Raw genomic sequence first — 15053 nt, forward strand, 5'->3', positions numbered from 1 at the left:
TTTAGTGGTTCCTCGTTGTCTGCCTGCTCAGTAAGGACGCTGAATTTGTGTCTGTCTTGTGCTCTGCCACGTCCTCAATGCCTGGAACAGTGCCTGGCACATAGTAGGTGTTCAGTAAATATTTGGTGAATGCAGAAGAGTTAATGCAAGCAAGCAGTTCCGATACTTGCCCAGCGAGCCCAGCAGCTAAGCAGCAGACTCTGGCTTTCAACCCAGGCCACCCAACTCTGGAGTCACTCGCACTTGTGAGCACAGGCACACCCCCTCATTACCTACCTGCACACTGAGATCCACCCCAGCCTCACCCCCCAAAGCCCCAGCCCCAAGCCCCACATACAGGAACTTGCCGTCGGTCTGGGAGCCCGAGTAGAGTTTGCGCTCGGCCTCCTCGCGCGTCAGGCTGCTGTGGTACCAGGGCATCCGTTCGTGAGCTGTCGTGGCAATGAGCTTCTCCACCTGGGGTGCCTGGCTGATGATGGCTTGCTCCAAGGCCTCGCCCTGGGGAAGGGAGGGTGAAGAAGACGTGTAAGTGTCGTTAAGAGCGCGCCACAGGACCCTTCTTCCATCTCCTGGACACTCCCAACTCAGGCGCGCCTAGGACGTAAGTCTTTCAGGCTGATGAGGACAGCCGGCCCTCCGCTCATCTCCGTGGTCCCGCTCCAGTCTATCCAGGCCCTCGCATAGGCCACGGCCCAGGCCCCGCCTTCTAGTAGGCCCACTCTCATCTCCTACTTGAAGGCCTGACACTGGTAATCGGGCAGTGCAGGTTGTCAAAGACCACAAGCCACTGCCCCTGCCGGCCAACGTACCGCAGGGCACTGCTCCCACCATCCTCTCTTGGACCCCGCTCCCAGCCCAAGCCCCCGCTCCTTGGGTCCCGCTCCCAACCTCGTCCGTTCCAGGCTCAGAGCGACCTCAGCTTTCCCCGACTTATATTTTGCCTCGGATAAGCACCATAGCATCGCTCAGGCCCCTGCCTCGGAGGAGACCCCAGGTCCTGCCCCCAACCAGGCCCCGCCCCTCTAGCATCTAAAATGGGCGCAGCAAAGCACAGCGCAGGCTGGCAAAGACAGCGGCTCTCACCAAGTCCCATTGCTCCCTCCGCCCCAGGGCTCGCCCTCCCCGGCCCCACCTTCTCAAGGCCCGCCCCCAACCCCAAAGACCCGCCCCCTCCTGACACAGCTCGGCTCTGGCCAAGCTCCCCCAGGACCTGCCCCTCGGACCCCGCGCTCTCACCTCCAGCTTCCAAGTCTGGCGCACGTAGTCGCGCACCATGGCATCACGAAGGTTGTCGAAGACCCCGGGCTGCGGCTCGAGCCCCGAAGGCCGGTTGCACGGCTTGCGCAGGTTGCAGGGCAGCCCGTCGGGGTCGCGCGAGTAGAACTCGCAGAGCTCAGCCGGACCGCAGTGCGCCTTTCCGCCCGCGATGGCGTAGGTGCCGTTGAGCTGGCGCTCGATGGGGAAGTGGTGGAAGCGCACTTCGTGCACGAGCGAGAGCACGTAGCCGCCCAGCGAGCGCAGGCACTGCCGCAGCAGGAAGAGCCCGTCGGCCATGCCCGCCAGCTTCAGGTGCTCCTCGGCCTCGGCGCGCGAGATGCTGCCGTAGAAGAAAGGCAGGTGCGCCGCGGGGTCCGGCATCTCCGCCGCCGCCCTGTGCAGGCTGCGTGGCCTTGCGCCTCTCTAAACCCTGGGGGTTCAAAACGGGATTGAGGGCACGTCAGGGCCTTGGTTTCCCTTCCTGAACCCACCATTGGACCCAGAGATAGGAGGAGAGACCCCTCATTAAAGGGCATCCTTGCAGCACAGCTGTGTGCGCCAGTCGTGCAGAACCTGATGCGTGCCGGAGTCAAAGTGGAAAAGAGCCTTACCCTGCTGGACTCAGACTGGGGAGTCCCAAACCAGCCTTTGACTTTTCAGACCTAGCACGGAGCACCGAGGCACCCCTCGCTGGCCCGCACACACACGCACCAGGCGCAACTGTCTCCCAGACACATGTTGGAGTCTTACTGTGTTTCAGGCTGGAGATATGGTCTCTGCCCTCCCCGAGATGACAGTCTGAGGGAGGGAGGATGCAACAAACAAAGAGACAAAAATACTAGTTACAGATTGATGTCAGTGTTTTAAAGGAAATAGAGTGAGACTAAGAAAGAAGCCGCTGTAGCCGGGATAGCGACAATCTCTGAGGAGGTAGCATGTGAGCTGCGATCTGAAGGATAAAGAGGAACCACTTCTCAAAAAGCATCAGGCAGAGGGAACAGCAAGTACAAAGGCCCTGCAGCTGGAACAACCTTTGCTCACCAAAGGAGCTTGACTCCATTCGCCTTCCACAACCTGAGAAGTGTCCCTTTGCCCTGTCCCCTCTGCCTTCATGAACTGAGTTTGTAGAAAGCAGAAATTAGTTCGAAGCTATGGCTTTTCCAGTAGTCACGTACGGATGTGAGAGGTGGACTATAAAGAAGGCTGAGAGCCGAAGAATTGATGCTTTTGAACTGTGGTGCTGGAGAAGATTCTTGAGAGTCCCTTGGACTGCAAGGAGATCAAACCAGTCAATGCTAAAGGAAATCAATCCTGGAGATTCACTGGAAGGACTGATGCTGAAGCTGAAGCTACGGTACTTTGTTTACCTGATGCAAAGAGCCAACTCACTGGAAAAGACTCTGATACTGGGAAAGATTGAGGGCAGGAGGAGAAGCTGGCAACAGAGGGTGAGATGGTTGGATGGGATCACTGACTCAATGGACATGAGTTTGAGCAAACTCCAGGAGACAGTGAAGGACAGGGAAGCCTGGCGTGCTGCAGTCCATGGGGTGGCAGAGAGTTGGACTGAGCCACTGAACAACACATAAACTAGTTCAGATAAAAATATATTAGGATTTAACACCAATGTGAACTTTGATATGGCAAAATATTTAAATAAATAATATTTATTTAAACAAAATAAAGTGTGTGACTGGAAAGTGTGACCTCTTGTGGTGAGGAGGAATTAAGGACATTTAAATAACTAGGTATCTGGAGAGGCAGATAACCTAAAACTGCCCACCTTCAACTTTCCACAGTGATGGTGATGTCTGATATCTTCCGAAGCACTGGGTTACACAGGTGTCTGAGTTGCTCAAAATTCAGACGATGTACCAACTTGTTCATTTCGTTGTATTTGGGCCTCTTAATTTTACAAAGCACCGTAAGGGATGTCCCTGGTGGCTGAGTGGTTAAGAATCCGCCTTGCAATGCAGATGACACAGGGTTGATCTCTGGTTGTGTAACTAAAATTTCACGCACCGTGGAGCAGCCTAGCCCCTGAGCCACAACTACTGGGCCCACACACTCTGGAGCCCAAGGGCCACAACTGGAGAGCACGCACCACAGTGAAAGAGCCCTCATCCCGCGGCAGAGACGCCGAGTGCCTGGCGCCACCAAGACCGAGGGAGCCAAATTTAAAATAAATGTCAAAATATATTTTTTAAAGGCACCATAAAATATTGAGCCCCAGTCAATGATCTGTGTGCAGAAATATTTAGGTGTGATGGGTAGTGATGACTGTAATTTATTTTGAAAGGAAAGCATCCAAAAACAAAAGCTGATGTATGGATAAGTGATTGACAGAGCTGAGTCTTGCTGTCTGCAGCACTTCCATAAGGTACTGAATGAGTACTAAGCCATTGCTTCTAGAAGAAATTCAGGCTTAAGTTCCTTTAAGTCTCTGGTCACAAAATTTTCATCAACAGATCAGTATATAACCTTGTTTTATGTACTTCTGTTTAGACACCTTACATAATTATATTGACTCATTAGCACTGAATTCTTGGCCGACAGCCCTATAACTATAAGCTTATTCAGCACATACTTTTTCTGGGAGGCATAGCTCAGCCTTCCTGCACTTAGGAACACTAAACAGTACCTCAGTGCTGCCCTTGGGGACCATTTACACAGTGAAATTACGGACAAATAGCACAAAAATGTGGTACCAAACAGACTGTGAGAAAGAGACTTGTTTACAATATGAGTTGAAACGAGAAGGCAAAGCATTGCCTTGTTCAGCCTCGGCAGGAACCAGCATGTGGGCTGACTCAAATTTCACACCACTCTGCACATGCCCTCCAACAACCGTGAAAGTGCAGTGAGCATGAACTTGGAGGTTACAAATAAATTTCAGCAAGCAGGCAAGTTGGCAGATACAGAATCCAATAATAAGGAGGATCAAGTGTATGTGATGAAGCAAATTAGCAAAATTCCACTGTAGAATCTAAGAGGTAGATAATTTGTACAACGAATTGTTCTCATTTTCGGTATGTTTGTAAGTTTTTATATAATGTTGAAAAAATTATGCCCATAACAGTTCCTCTACTAAGATGTTAAGGCCACCCGGGCATAGTTTTGCATTCAAGGAAGGGTCCTCGGGCACCCTTATTTCAGCAATTATAAGCAGGGGGTGGAAAGAAAACTTCTGTGGCTTGAGGAAGGCTGCCTTTCCCTGGTGTTCAGGAACACGCAAAGACAGGCACTGGGGCTGAGTGAGAATCATTCGAGGCCTGCATCAGGGCAGCTGGAGGGGCCAGGACCAGCGCTCCAACCAGAAGGCTTCTGACACTGGGGGTGGGAGGGCCAGAGTTGGGGGGGCAGGCCCTGGACGTCCCAACAGTTACAGGCAGGTGATTAACTGGGGACCTGGAGGTGCAGGCCACCATTCCCATTTATTGTTTTTGTTCAGTTGCTAAGTCGTGTCTGACTCTTTTTGACCCCATGGCCTGTGGCCTGCCAGGCTCCTCTGTCCATGGAATTCTCCAGAATTCTCCAGAATACTGGAGTGGATAACCATTTCCTTCTCCAGGGGATCTTCCCAACCCAGGGATTAAACCCATGTCTGCAGGAGGATTCTTTACCACTGAGCCACCAGGAAAGCCCCCATCATCCCTTAAGAGTGTTTAAAGAATTGGAAGACTTCCCTGGTGGTCCGATGGCTAAGAGTCCGAGCTCCCAATGCAAGTTTGATCCCTGGTCGAGGTATTATATCCCACATGCCTCAACTGAAGATCCTGCGGCAACTAAGGCCTGGCACAGCCAAATAAATAAATAATAAAAAATTTAAAATAAAAAGCGTAGGTTCAAAATTAATAACAAGGACATGGAACTTTATAGCACCTGGAGCTCTACCCAATATCATGTGGTAGCCTGGATGGGAGGGGCGTTTGGGGGAGAATGGATACATGTATATGAATGGCTGAGCCCCTTCACTGTTCACCTGAAACTATCACAACATTGCTAATCGGTTACACCACAACACAAAATAAAAATGTTAAAGTTTGAAAAAAAAATAAAAAGAGTCAGGATGGCTTCTAGGCATTCATGCTAGAAAAATGGAAACTTAGGTTCACGCAAAAACCTGCACAGGAGCATTTACAGCAGCTCTGTTCACGATTGCCAACATGTAGGAAGAACTCAAAGGCTTCCCTGGTGGCTCAGAGGGTAAAGATTCTGCCTGCAATAAGGGAGACCCAAGTTTGATCCCTGGGTTGGGAAGACCAACGTTTTCCAGCAGTTGAAGAAAGTGGGAGTACATCCCACGTGGGATCCTACTCCATCGTGAAATGGAAGGACATGGTGATACACACACATGAATGAACCTGAAAGGCATCATGCTGAGAGCAAAGGGCCAGACTCAAAAGGCTACAAACCATTTGGTTCCATTCAGAACTGCAGAACAGGTGGAGGCTGCCGAGGCCACAGACTTGCTGGGAAGTGGGGGTGCCGGGATGTGGACTGATTACAGAGGAGTATGAGGGGATTCAGAAGGATAGCCTGTATCTTAAGATAGTTTCTCAGCTGTGTGCCTTTGTCAAATCTTACCGAGTTTTTCACTAAAAGGGGTAAATTGCACTGTATGTAAATGATAGTTTATTTTTTTATGTAAACAGAGGAAAGGCAGCAGGAAATTATAGACATGACGTGCCTGTGTGTGCTCAGTTGTTCCCGACTCTGTGCGACCCCATGGACGGCAGTCTGCCAGGCAAGAGTACTGGAGTGGATTGCCCTTTCCTCCTCCAGGAGATCCTCCAGACCCAGGGATTGAACCTGCGTCTACACATCTCCTGCACTGGCAGGAGGATTCCTTACCACTGTGCCACCTGGAAAGCCCACATATAGACATACCAGGCGCTAAAAATATTAATTAAAAAGGGAAAGAGCAGGCTGTCTACACTCCTGTCATTATCTGCTCCCCCCGCCTCCACCTGGCTGCCCTCCAGCTGCCAAGATATCACCACCTGATGGGCACCAGGCACCCTCTTTGCGGCTGGGTCCCCTGAGTGATGGACACTGTGACCGCCCCCCTCCTGCTTGAGCATCGCGGCTCTCTGGAGTCCTTCACCAACCCCTCAGCTTGCCTCCTTCCTCTCTGATGGCTCCTGTTCTCTCTCCTTCCCCACCCTCTGTTCCCGACTCAGGCCATTCTGTCTCTGCCTCCCCACGCAGCTGCTGCCACCTGTCTGGTCCAGATCTCTTCCCCTGTGGTCTGCTGCTGCTGCTGTCACCACCTTTGATCTCCACCAGCTGTTTTCTATTAATAAAACCTGAGATCCAGATCTAACTCACACAGTGCCTGTGGTTGGCTGAACCCCACAGTCTGTTTCCCACATGAGCTGAAGCTCTGGGGTCTGCAAGTTGTTTTCAGGTAGTTCTCCCCCAGGGCCTCCCTGGCTCAAGAAGCTACTGTGTGAGACTTCCCTGGTGGTCCAGTGGTTAGGACTTCGCCTTCTGATGCAGGGGGGTTGGGTTCAGTCCCTAGTGGGGGGAGTTAAGATCCCACATCCCTCGGGGACCAAAAACATGAAACAGAAGCAATGTTGTAACAAATTCAATAAAGACTTTAAAAACGACCCACGTGAAAAAAAAAAAAGAAAAAAACTTTAAAAAAATAAAAAGGACCTACTGTGGCTCCCTCCTGCCTACATCATTGGATCTATTAATAACTGAGTTTCTCGGCCCTTCCTTTGCTCCGGCCAGGCTGTGCTATCAGTCTTTCTTCAAATTCACTTCCCGGCTTGAATCCATGCAGAGCCCCCCACTGGGAACCTCCTCCCCACTCCTCTCTGCTCCCCCAGTCCAGCCAGCCCAGCCTGGCAGACTCACAGCCCTACTCCTCACGGGGATCAGAACCTGAGACAAGGCAGCAAAGTGAGGTTTGTCCAGGGACCGCGGGGAGGGGTGGGGGTAGTGAAGCTGGTCTCTGGGGCCGGAAGCTGTGGCAGGAAACTGTCGACAACACAGTTTGAGAAGCTCCGCCCCGCGGTGGCCGCAGGTGCAGCCTGGGTAGCCAGAGGCAGGTTGGTGCGGAGGCGGGAGTGGGGAGAGGCCGGACCTGAGGACCCCGTCCAGGGCCAGAAGTTATGATGGCCCACCTCGGACCTGAGTCCAAGGTGTCCCAGAGGCCGGAGCCTTCCTGTGCATCCTCAGTTTTATCCCCACTTCCCTGTCTCTTTGTCAACAACAAAGACAGCAGTAACCACAGCAGCTTCCAGAGGAGCCTGCCAGTCTGCAGCCTCCTGGAGGACCAGATGTTTCTGTCCTGAGCCAAGTCCCCACAGACTGCATGACTCTTTCAGGAGACACGCCCACCATACTCTCCCACCCTGCTCCTGCCCAGGCTGACTCCCTCCAGCCTCCCCTTGAGCTTGCTCAAAGATGCTCGTCTGGCCTTCCCAGAGTTTGCAGCTCCATCAGGAGACCACCGGGCTCATTCTCACAGCCCAGGCCCTGTGGGGAGGAGAGGAAACTGTGATCCTTGGCTAAACAGCTGTGTCTGAAATTCCACCCTTCAAGCCTCCTTTCTGGAGAAAGATAGGGTTAAACTCTATCTGTTCCAGGCACAGGATGCCCAAATATATTTCAAAGGAAAAAAGGTCAAGGGACCAACTGCATTTTGAAAAGTTGTGGGGAGCATATTTGCATAAAGGCCCTGAGAAGACCTGCCAGGAAGGACCCTTTTTAGCTTTGTTTAATTCCCACACCAGATGAGAAGAGCCCACTCATTGGAAAAGACCTTGATGCTGGGAAGGAAATATTGAAGGCAAAAGGAGAAGAGGGCGGCAATGACTCAATGGAAATGAATTTGAGCAAACTCCAGGAGAAGGACAGGGAAGCCTGGTGTGCCGTAGTGCCTGGGGTTGCAAAGAGTCAGACATGACTTCGAGGCTGAACAACAACAATCCCCACACCTAAGTAGCAGAGCCTGGAAGCACTACTGTTGCACAGAACAGGCTCTGAGCGTCCAAAGCACCAGTTAAATGTCGACCTTGAGACACCAGACTGAGGGCATCAGGCTGCCGACAGAGAGCGATGACCCAGCTGGACGTGCAGGGAAGCAGGGGGCAGAGGCAGCAGTCAGGTCTGCAGGCCCTGTGCGCCACCCACAGCCCAGCACCAACAGCATTCCCACCCACGGCGCTGCTGGAATGGAGGCACAGCCCCAGCTGCCCGGGCCTCCTCTCACGGACCCCAGTCCTCTGCCCGAGACGCCAAGTCCCCCTGAAGCCACATGTCCTGCTCCCCAGTCCACAGGCCAACAACAGAGGCAGCACAGACATTTGTCAACTAACAAAACACCAACTCTGTTCCATTCCGAGTCACCGTGACAGTGGTGAGCACTGGGCCGTGGGTGGCAACAGACTCCTTCTCTCTCTGACGCCACGGCATGAGACCTGATCATGGGGTCACAGATCTATGGGCAGCAGCAATGTGGGTCTGGGTGGGGAGGTACACAATCTGCCCAGCCACCTCCTGTCCTCACTCACCCCCCCAGCCACACCGGCTTCCTTACATTACTTGTTGAGAAAACTGGAACAAATTGGGCCTGGTCCAACCTCAGAGCCTTTGCACCGGCTGTTCCCTCTGCCTGAACACCATTCCCTCGACATCTGTCACTTCATTTGGGTCTCAACCTCCAAGAGGCCTCCCTAACCTCTGTCTAAAACCACCTCCTCTTCTCTATCACTGGCCCAGTGTTACTGTTCCCACTGAAATTGTGATGTTCTATCAACTTGTTGACACAAGACCTTTTTCCCCTGCTAGCAAGTAAGCCTGAGGAGAGTGGAGACTGTCTTGTTCTCCTGCCTGTGCCAACCAGGCACAGAGTAGGTGCCCAATAAACTTTGGTGGTGGGCAGAGGCTACCCTCTGATACCAGGTACCTGAGAGGGTATGTAGCCTGCTGTGGTGGGCAGGGACACCTTTGCAGGTTCTTAGAACTCGGCAGTCTGATGAGGGAGGAGAGGTGATGGGGGCTTCCCTGGGAGAGAAGAGGGAATGGCGGACCTAGAGGCTTCCTTTACTAACAGATGGTGGAAGAGGAGACGACCCATTGGAGGAGACTTTGCACAGGCTGCATGCATGCATGCTCAGTCACTAAGTCGTGTCTGATTCTTTGTGAATCCGTGGACGATAGCCTGCCAGGCTCCTCTGTCCATGGGATTCTCCAGGCAAGAATACTGGAGCAGGCTGCCATTTCCTCCTCCAGGGGATCTTCCCAAGCCAGGGATCAAACCCATGTCTCTTGGGTCTCCTGCACTGGCAAGTGAATTCTTTACCACTGCATCACCTGGGAAGCCACCGACATGTTTCTCCTAGCCACATGCCTCAGGTCCCCTCAGCTGTCCCTTCCATGCAGAGATGTTCCACGATTCCCCCTTCCTTCCCCAGCTGAGTCACCTACTCTGTTCTCCCAGGGCCCCATCCTCCCACATCATAGCCCTGATGGCCATGTATGATCAGTCTCTCCATTTTCCCCACAAGCTCTGACCAGCCTGAGCTCCCCAAGGCAGAGCCTACACCTGTCTGGTCTTCACTGTAGCTCCCACTGCCTCCCAATGAATATTTGTCAAATCAGCAACAATGACAATAGCCTGTGTGCTGAAGACTTTATGACAGCTCTTCTAAGCATGATCTGTTTAATCTAAACCTCACTTATCCCCATTCGTCAGCTAAAAATCTGAGGCTTGGGGAGGGTAATGTCATGTTCAGAGTCATATGGCCTAAGAGTGGCAGTCAGGATTTGATCCCAGGTCTCTCTGACCCAGCAGCCAGTACTAGCCACTCCAGTGCATGGCCATAAGGAAAGCGGCATCCACCGCCCTGAGCTGGGTCTCCAGGGCTCCCACGCCTGCCGGGCCCCGATGTTGCTGCACTCTGAGCTGCCTATGACTGTTAGGGTGCAGACTGCTGGGCTGCTGTGGGGTCGGAGGCAGGTCCTCAGACCTCAAACATACTCTGTCTGTTGACTGACTGAATAATGCCCCAAGACCAGCTCTCCATCACCACCACTCCCCACCAACTCCAACCTCTGCTGCCAGGGTTCTAAGGGCTGTGTAACCTGAGCAAGGAGCTAGCCCTCTCTGGGTGTCAGGCTCTGTGACTGTAAAAGGGAGATGGGAAAAGGCTTCAGGGCTGGAAAAGGTGGGATGCGTCGGGACAACAGGGCCTGACTGGGAGATCTCACGCTATCCGTGCGCTGCAGCGTGTTTAGCAGTATCCCTGGTCTCTGTCTTACTAGATGACAGTAACACCCACCGAGTCATGACCAGAAATGTCTCCAGACGGTATTGAATGTTCCCAGAGGGGATGGGGGAGGCAAAATTGGCTCCAGTTAAGAAGCACTTCCTTGGGACTTCCCTGGTGGTCCAGTGGTTAATAATCCACCTGCCAATTCAGAAGACACACGTTCAATCCCTGGTCCGTGAAAATCCCACATGCCGCAGAGCAACAAAGCCTGTGGGCCACAACTACTAAGCCTGTGTGCCGTATCTACCGAAGCCCTCGTGCCCCAGAGCCATGCCCCACGACAAGCGATGCCTCCACGGCAAGAAACCCCCATAAGCCTCACACCACAGCTAGAGAGTAGCCCCCAGCTGGCACAACTAGAGAAAGCCTGAGAACAGCAATGAAGATCTAGTGCAGCCAAATAGAGAAATGAATAAACTTTTTAAAAATAATGTTAAAAAAAAAAGAAGCACTTCCTTGACCCTATGTTCTGGGTGGGGTGGGGAGCAGCCAGCATGGAAAAGGCTGGTTGCTGCAGCCCCTTAGGAGACCCTCCAGGAGCCATGAGAGCGCCCTGAGCTAATGCTAAGAATAAAGATCATTCTGCTCATCCAGCACCTCCAGCATGCCAGGCACTCGAGGGCAGTTCAGCCGCCTAATCCTGATGAGAACACTGCGTATGGAGAATTCGTGGGTTTGGGACATGAAGGAGGGAGAGAGAAGAAGGAACTAGCCAAAGGTGTGTGTGGCACACACAGTGCAGGGGGCAGAGTCGGGCCCGGAGTCAGCCTCCTGGCTCCAGAGTGAACACAAAACACCATCCGTCTGGCCCACCTGCCTGCCCAGCAAGGCTGCCCATCCCTGACAAGGCTGCAGACCAGGCGGCGACAGGAAAAAGCACTGGCAGGAGACGAGCCCCCGCGGGTGACACTCAAGGACTTACTGTCATAGGATGCGGGCCCTAATCTCTCAGCAAAGCTTTCTTACGCACCTACGGTGTACTGGCTGCCCTGGCTGAGACAACAGGAACAAAGTTCAGGGACTTTCCTGGCGGTCCGGTGGTTAAGAGTTTGCTTTGCAGTGCAGCAGACATAGGTTCAATCCCTGGTCTGGGAACCAAGACCCCCACATGCTGAGAGGCAACTAAGCCCTCCCGCTGCCACTACTGAGCCTGCTTGCTCTAGAGTCCGAGAGCCACAGCTAGGGTCTGTGTGCGGCAATGAAGGATCCCACATGAAGCAACACAATCTTGAGTGCCTGCTGCAACTAACACCTGAGGCAGCCAAGTCAATAAATATTTTTAAAAAGAAAGTAACAAAGCTCATCTTGAGCTGTTCACCACATGAACCCCTGTTCCTTCCTGCCAAGACCCTTCCCTGCCTGGGACAGCTTTCCCAACCTCTCCCCCAACGGTCAGAAGCCAAAGAGCCAAGTACATACTAGGCACCAAAGTTTGCTTCTGCATTTAAAAGATGGGCAAACTGAGGTTCAGAGAGGCCAGGCAATTTGCCAAGGACACACATCAGTTGAGCAGGATTCAAGCTGTTTACTCCACCTGTCTCCCCTTTAACCTGAGCTCCCCATCAATGGATGGAGCCTGCCCTGGGCCCCATCACGAAAACCATCTGGCATTTGGAAGTTCCAGTTTACAGCCCCATTGATGCTCCCTCATATTCCTGAGCCTGGGGGACAGAGCACATGTTTGCTTTCTCTGGACATTTCTCTGCTTCCTGGAACTAAGGCTGTCTCACTGATAAGGCCCTGCAGGAGGCTAGGGACTGAGCCAGCATCTGTGGGGCCCCTGGATACACACGTCCACAGCCACTCAGCTGGCGCTCTGGAGACAAACCTCTTCCCCTCAGGATGGTCACAGGCCACGTCTGCTTCCTCCTCCCATGGGACGCCACCCACAAGAGCCCCACAGCCCCTCTGCTACCCCCGTTCCTCCTGACTCTCTCATCCTCCTTCCTCCACCAGACCCAGGCCACCCCTTAAGATGGCGGCCAGCTGCTGCTTCATCCAGAATGACTTACCTGGGGATGTGCTGATGGACGCCAAGGCCCGGGCCACCTGCAAGGTCTCGGGTCCCAAAGGCACCAGAAAACTGGTTCTAGATGAAGAACTGGGGTCCGAGAAACCACTTTGGGCTTCTCTGCAGCCCAAGCCCCCAGGCCAGGCCCCCACCAGCTAACCACCCCCTCATACACCCCGGCCAGGTGTAAAGAGGTCATACCCCACTAGGGTTTCTCCCTTAGGTCGGGGGGAGGTGGCAGAACCTCAGTCCCCCTCTGCCAGCTGCCCCGGGAGGCCCTGCAATCGGTGGCCATGCTGGACGCAGAAGGCCAGAGGACAGCCACTCACCTAGATGCCCCAGAAGATCAGCACACCCAAGCGGGGCAGGGACAGGCCCGGAAGGCCTGGTGTGCTCTTGGAAGCACCTTTCTGTGAAACTCGGCCTATTTCCTTGATGCGCAGATAGGAAATGGGGCCGTGTTTGAAGTTTACGTCAAAGTCACAAAGTGCTGTGTTCAAGGAAAATCGCGAGGCCACGTGCTCTGGGGAGGGCAGAGGGCACTTCCCGGGCCAAGCAGAGCCCACCCAGCAGTGGGAGGAATGGGGCGAGCCACAGGCGGGCTTACACTAGTAGGATGCTTCCAACAGCATCCCCCAAACCTGGGAGGGGGGAGAAGAGGGAGGCTGTGTGCTGGAGAAGCGGTGGGGTAGTGGCAATGGGAAGGGGATCCCCCAGACTCACTAGAAACTAGAAAGCCCTTACTTTCCCCTCCCAAGGGGGTGTGGACCTGGGGCCTGATCATGGCTGAACTGCTCATATGAGTTATTTATTCCACAGCAGGTGAAAGCTGGAGAGAGGAGAAACCTAAGAAGTAGGTCCAGACTGCAAAGGTTTCCTGTGTGCCAGCCACCAGGCCAACAACGATGGCCCTGTCCCTGCCCTCAGATGGCTCACAGGCTCAACGAGGGGACAGCTGAGTCACCAGGGAGGCCAGAGCTGGGATGGCAAACACCTAGACACTGCGTGTATGCAGTGGAGCCTGATGCAGCCCAGGGCTGGGGACAGACTCTAAGAGGGGTCGGTTGTGTTGTCAAGTCTGGGAGATAGCGTGTCCTCCCAGGGCCCTCCGGATCCCAGCCCCGCCCTGCGCCCCGCGTCTGGCCGCTGACCACCTCCCGCGCTGCTCACAGCCTCTTCTCATCCTTTCTTCCCATGTGAGCCCGCCCTCTGACCACGTGACCACCCTCACATCTGCTCCCTCGGCCCACAGAGCTTTCGGGCGGCAAGGCCAAGTCTGTCCTGGTATCCACTCTGCCCCATCTGCCCTTGGTGCCCCGAGACCTCGGGGGCTTGCTCACCCACACCTCCCTGCCTTCTTGGACGGTGGGGACCTCTTCAGTGGCCCATCACCCTGGGACCTCAGGGACCTATGTGGGGCTGTCCTAGGTCCACTCTTGAGACCCCAGGAACCCTTCTTCTCTTGTGCCTGAGCCCTACCAGAGAGGGGCTGGGCTCAGCTCCCCAGCAGGCCTGGCGCCTCCTCCACGCTTTACCCGAGGTCTCCTTTCCTGGGGCCCTCTCCACAATCTCTACTACCTCCCAGCTCCCTACACCCCGCTCTCCCCACTCAGGAAATCTTTTCTCTAAGATCCAGCTTCCCCTACATGTGTGTGTGTGCTCCATACTCAGTCGTGTCAGACTCTTTGTAACCCTGTGGACTGTACCCGCCAGGGTACCCACCTGTCCATGGGATTCTCCAGGCAAGAATACAGCTCTGGGTTGCCATTTCCTCTTCCAGAGGCTCTTCCCAACCCAGGGATCGAACCCATGTCTCTTGGATCTTCTGCATTCACAGGCAGATTCTTTACCACTGAGCCACCTGGGAAGTAACCCCAGCCATAGACTTCCCCTAAAACTGTTTTTGTTAGAAGCCTCCCCTTTCCCCGGGACATGGTGAAATTCAGGATGCAGGAAGACATCTTTGTCTCCATCCTGAATGCTCTTTTCCCTGGGTAGTGAGGACAGAACACCCCAGAGAACTGGAAGGGAGAGACCACAGCGTCAGAGCCACACGATCTCTCACTGAGCACTTACCATGGGCCACGCCGCTGAATGAACCCGTCCTCCAGACAAGGTGAGTGAGACCCAGAGAGGTTAAACCACCAGCTCCCAGTGGCCAGGCGTTACCAAGCAAGGCCATCTGGCCCCATAGCCTAGGCAATGATGGACACAGGAGGAGGGAAGCTGGGCTGTAAAGCGGCTCCTGTGGGGCCGGCCTCCCTGGGAGCAGCCTGCCTGTGGGGCACCCAAGGGGAGGCAGCATTGGGGACTTCCAGATTCCAGGGTCTTAAGGCCTGAGAAAGGGGCTCCCAGCCTCAGAGAGGCACTGGCTTAGCCACCCGCTCACCACCTTCCGTCCCAGAGACCACGTCCTGAGGGGCCCAGGCCAGCTGGGTGCCCACACAGTTCTGAGATGGGCCTGCAGATAAGATCATGTGTTTTGCCAAAGTAGA

At 54.0% G+C, this 15053-nt stretch overlaps 1 protein-coding gene across 2 annotated transcripts in view; it reads right to left on the reverse strand.

Moving 5' to 3' along the window:
* Window positions 1-13026, reverse strand: part of ZAP70 (zeta chain of T cell receptor associated protein kinase 70) — a 29489-nt gene extending 16463 nt beyond the window's left edge. Inside the window, exons 1-4 of one of the 2 annotated variants that reach the window (XM_055400781.2) lie at window positions 12888-13020; window positions 12560-12648; window positions 1237-1687; window positions 338-498 (exon numbers count right to left, since the gene is read on the reverse strand). In XM_055400781.2, the coding sequence (XP_055256756.1) occupies window positions 338-498; window positions 1237-1638 (563 nt within the window). In that variant the 5' untranslated portion in view covers window positions 1639-1687; window positions 12560-12648; window positions 12888-13020. Of the gene's footprint in view, window positions 1-337; window positions 499-1236; window positions 1688-12559; window positions 12649-12887 lie in introns of both variants that reach the window. The other variant, XM_055400783.2, reaches the window with a different exon arrangement.
* Window positions 13027-15053: the final 2027 nt, after the last annotated feature.

This window comes from Moschus berezovskii, chromosome 11 (assembly GCF_049115385.1).
Source record: "Moschus berezovskii isolate FMDL1 chromosome 11, NW_MosBer_1.0, whole genome shotgun sequence".
In the NCBI taxonomy this organism is placed as follows: domain Eukaryota; kingdom Metazoa; phylum Chordata; class Mammalia; order Artiodactyla; family Moschidae; genus Moschus; species Moschus berezovskii.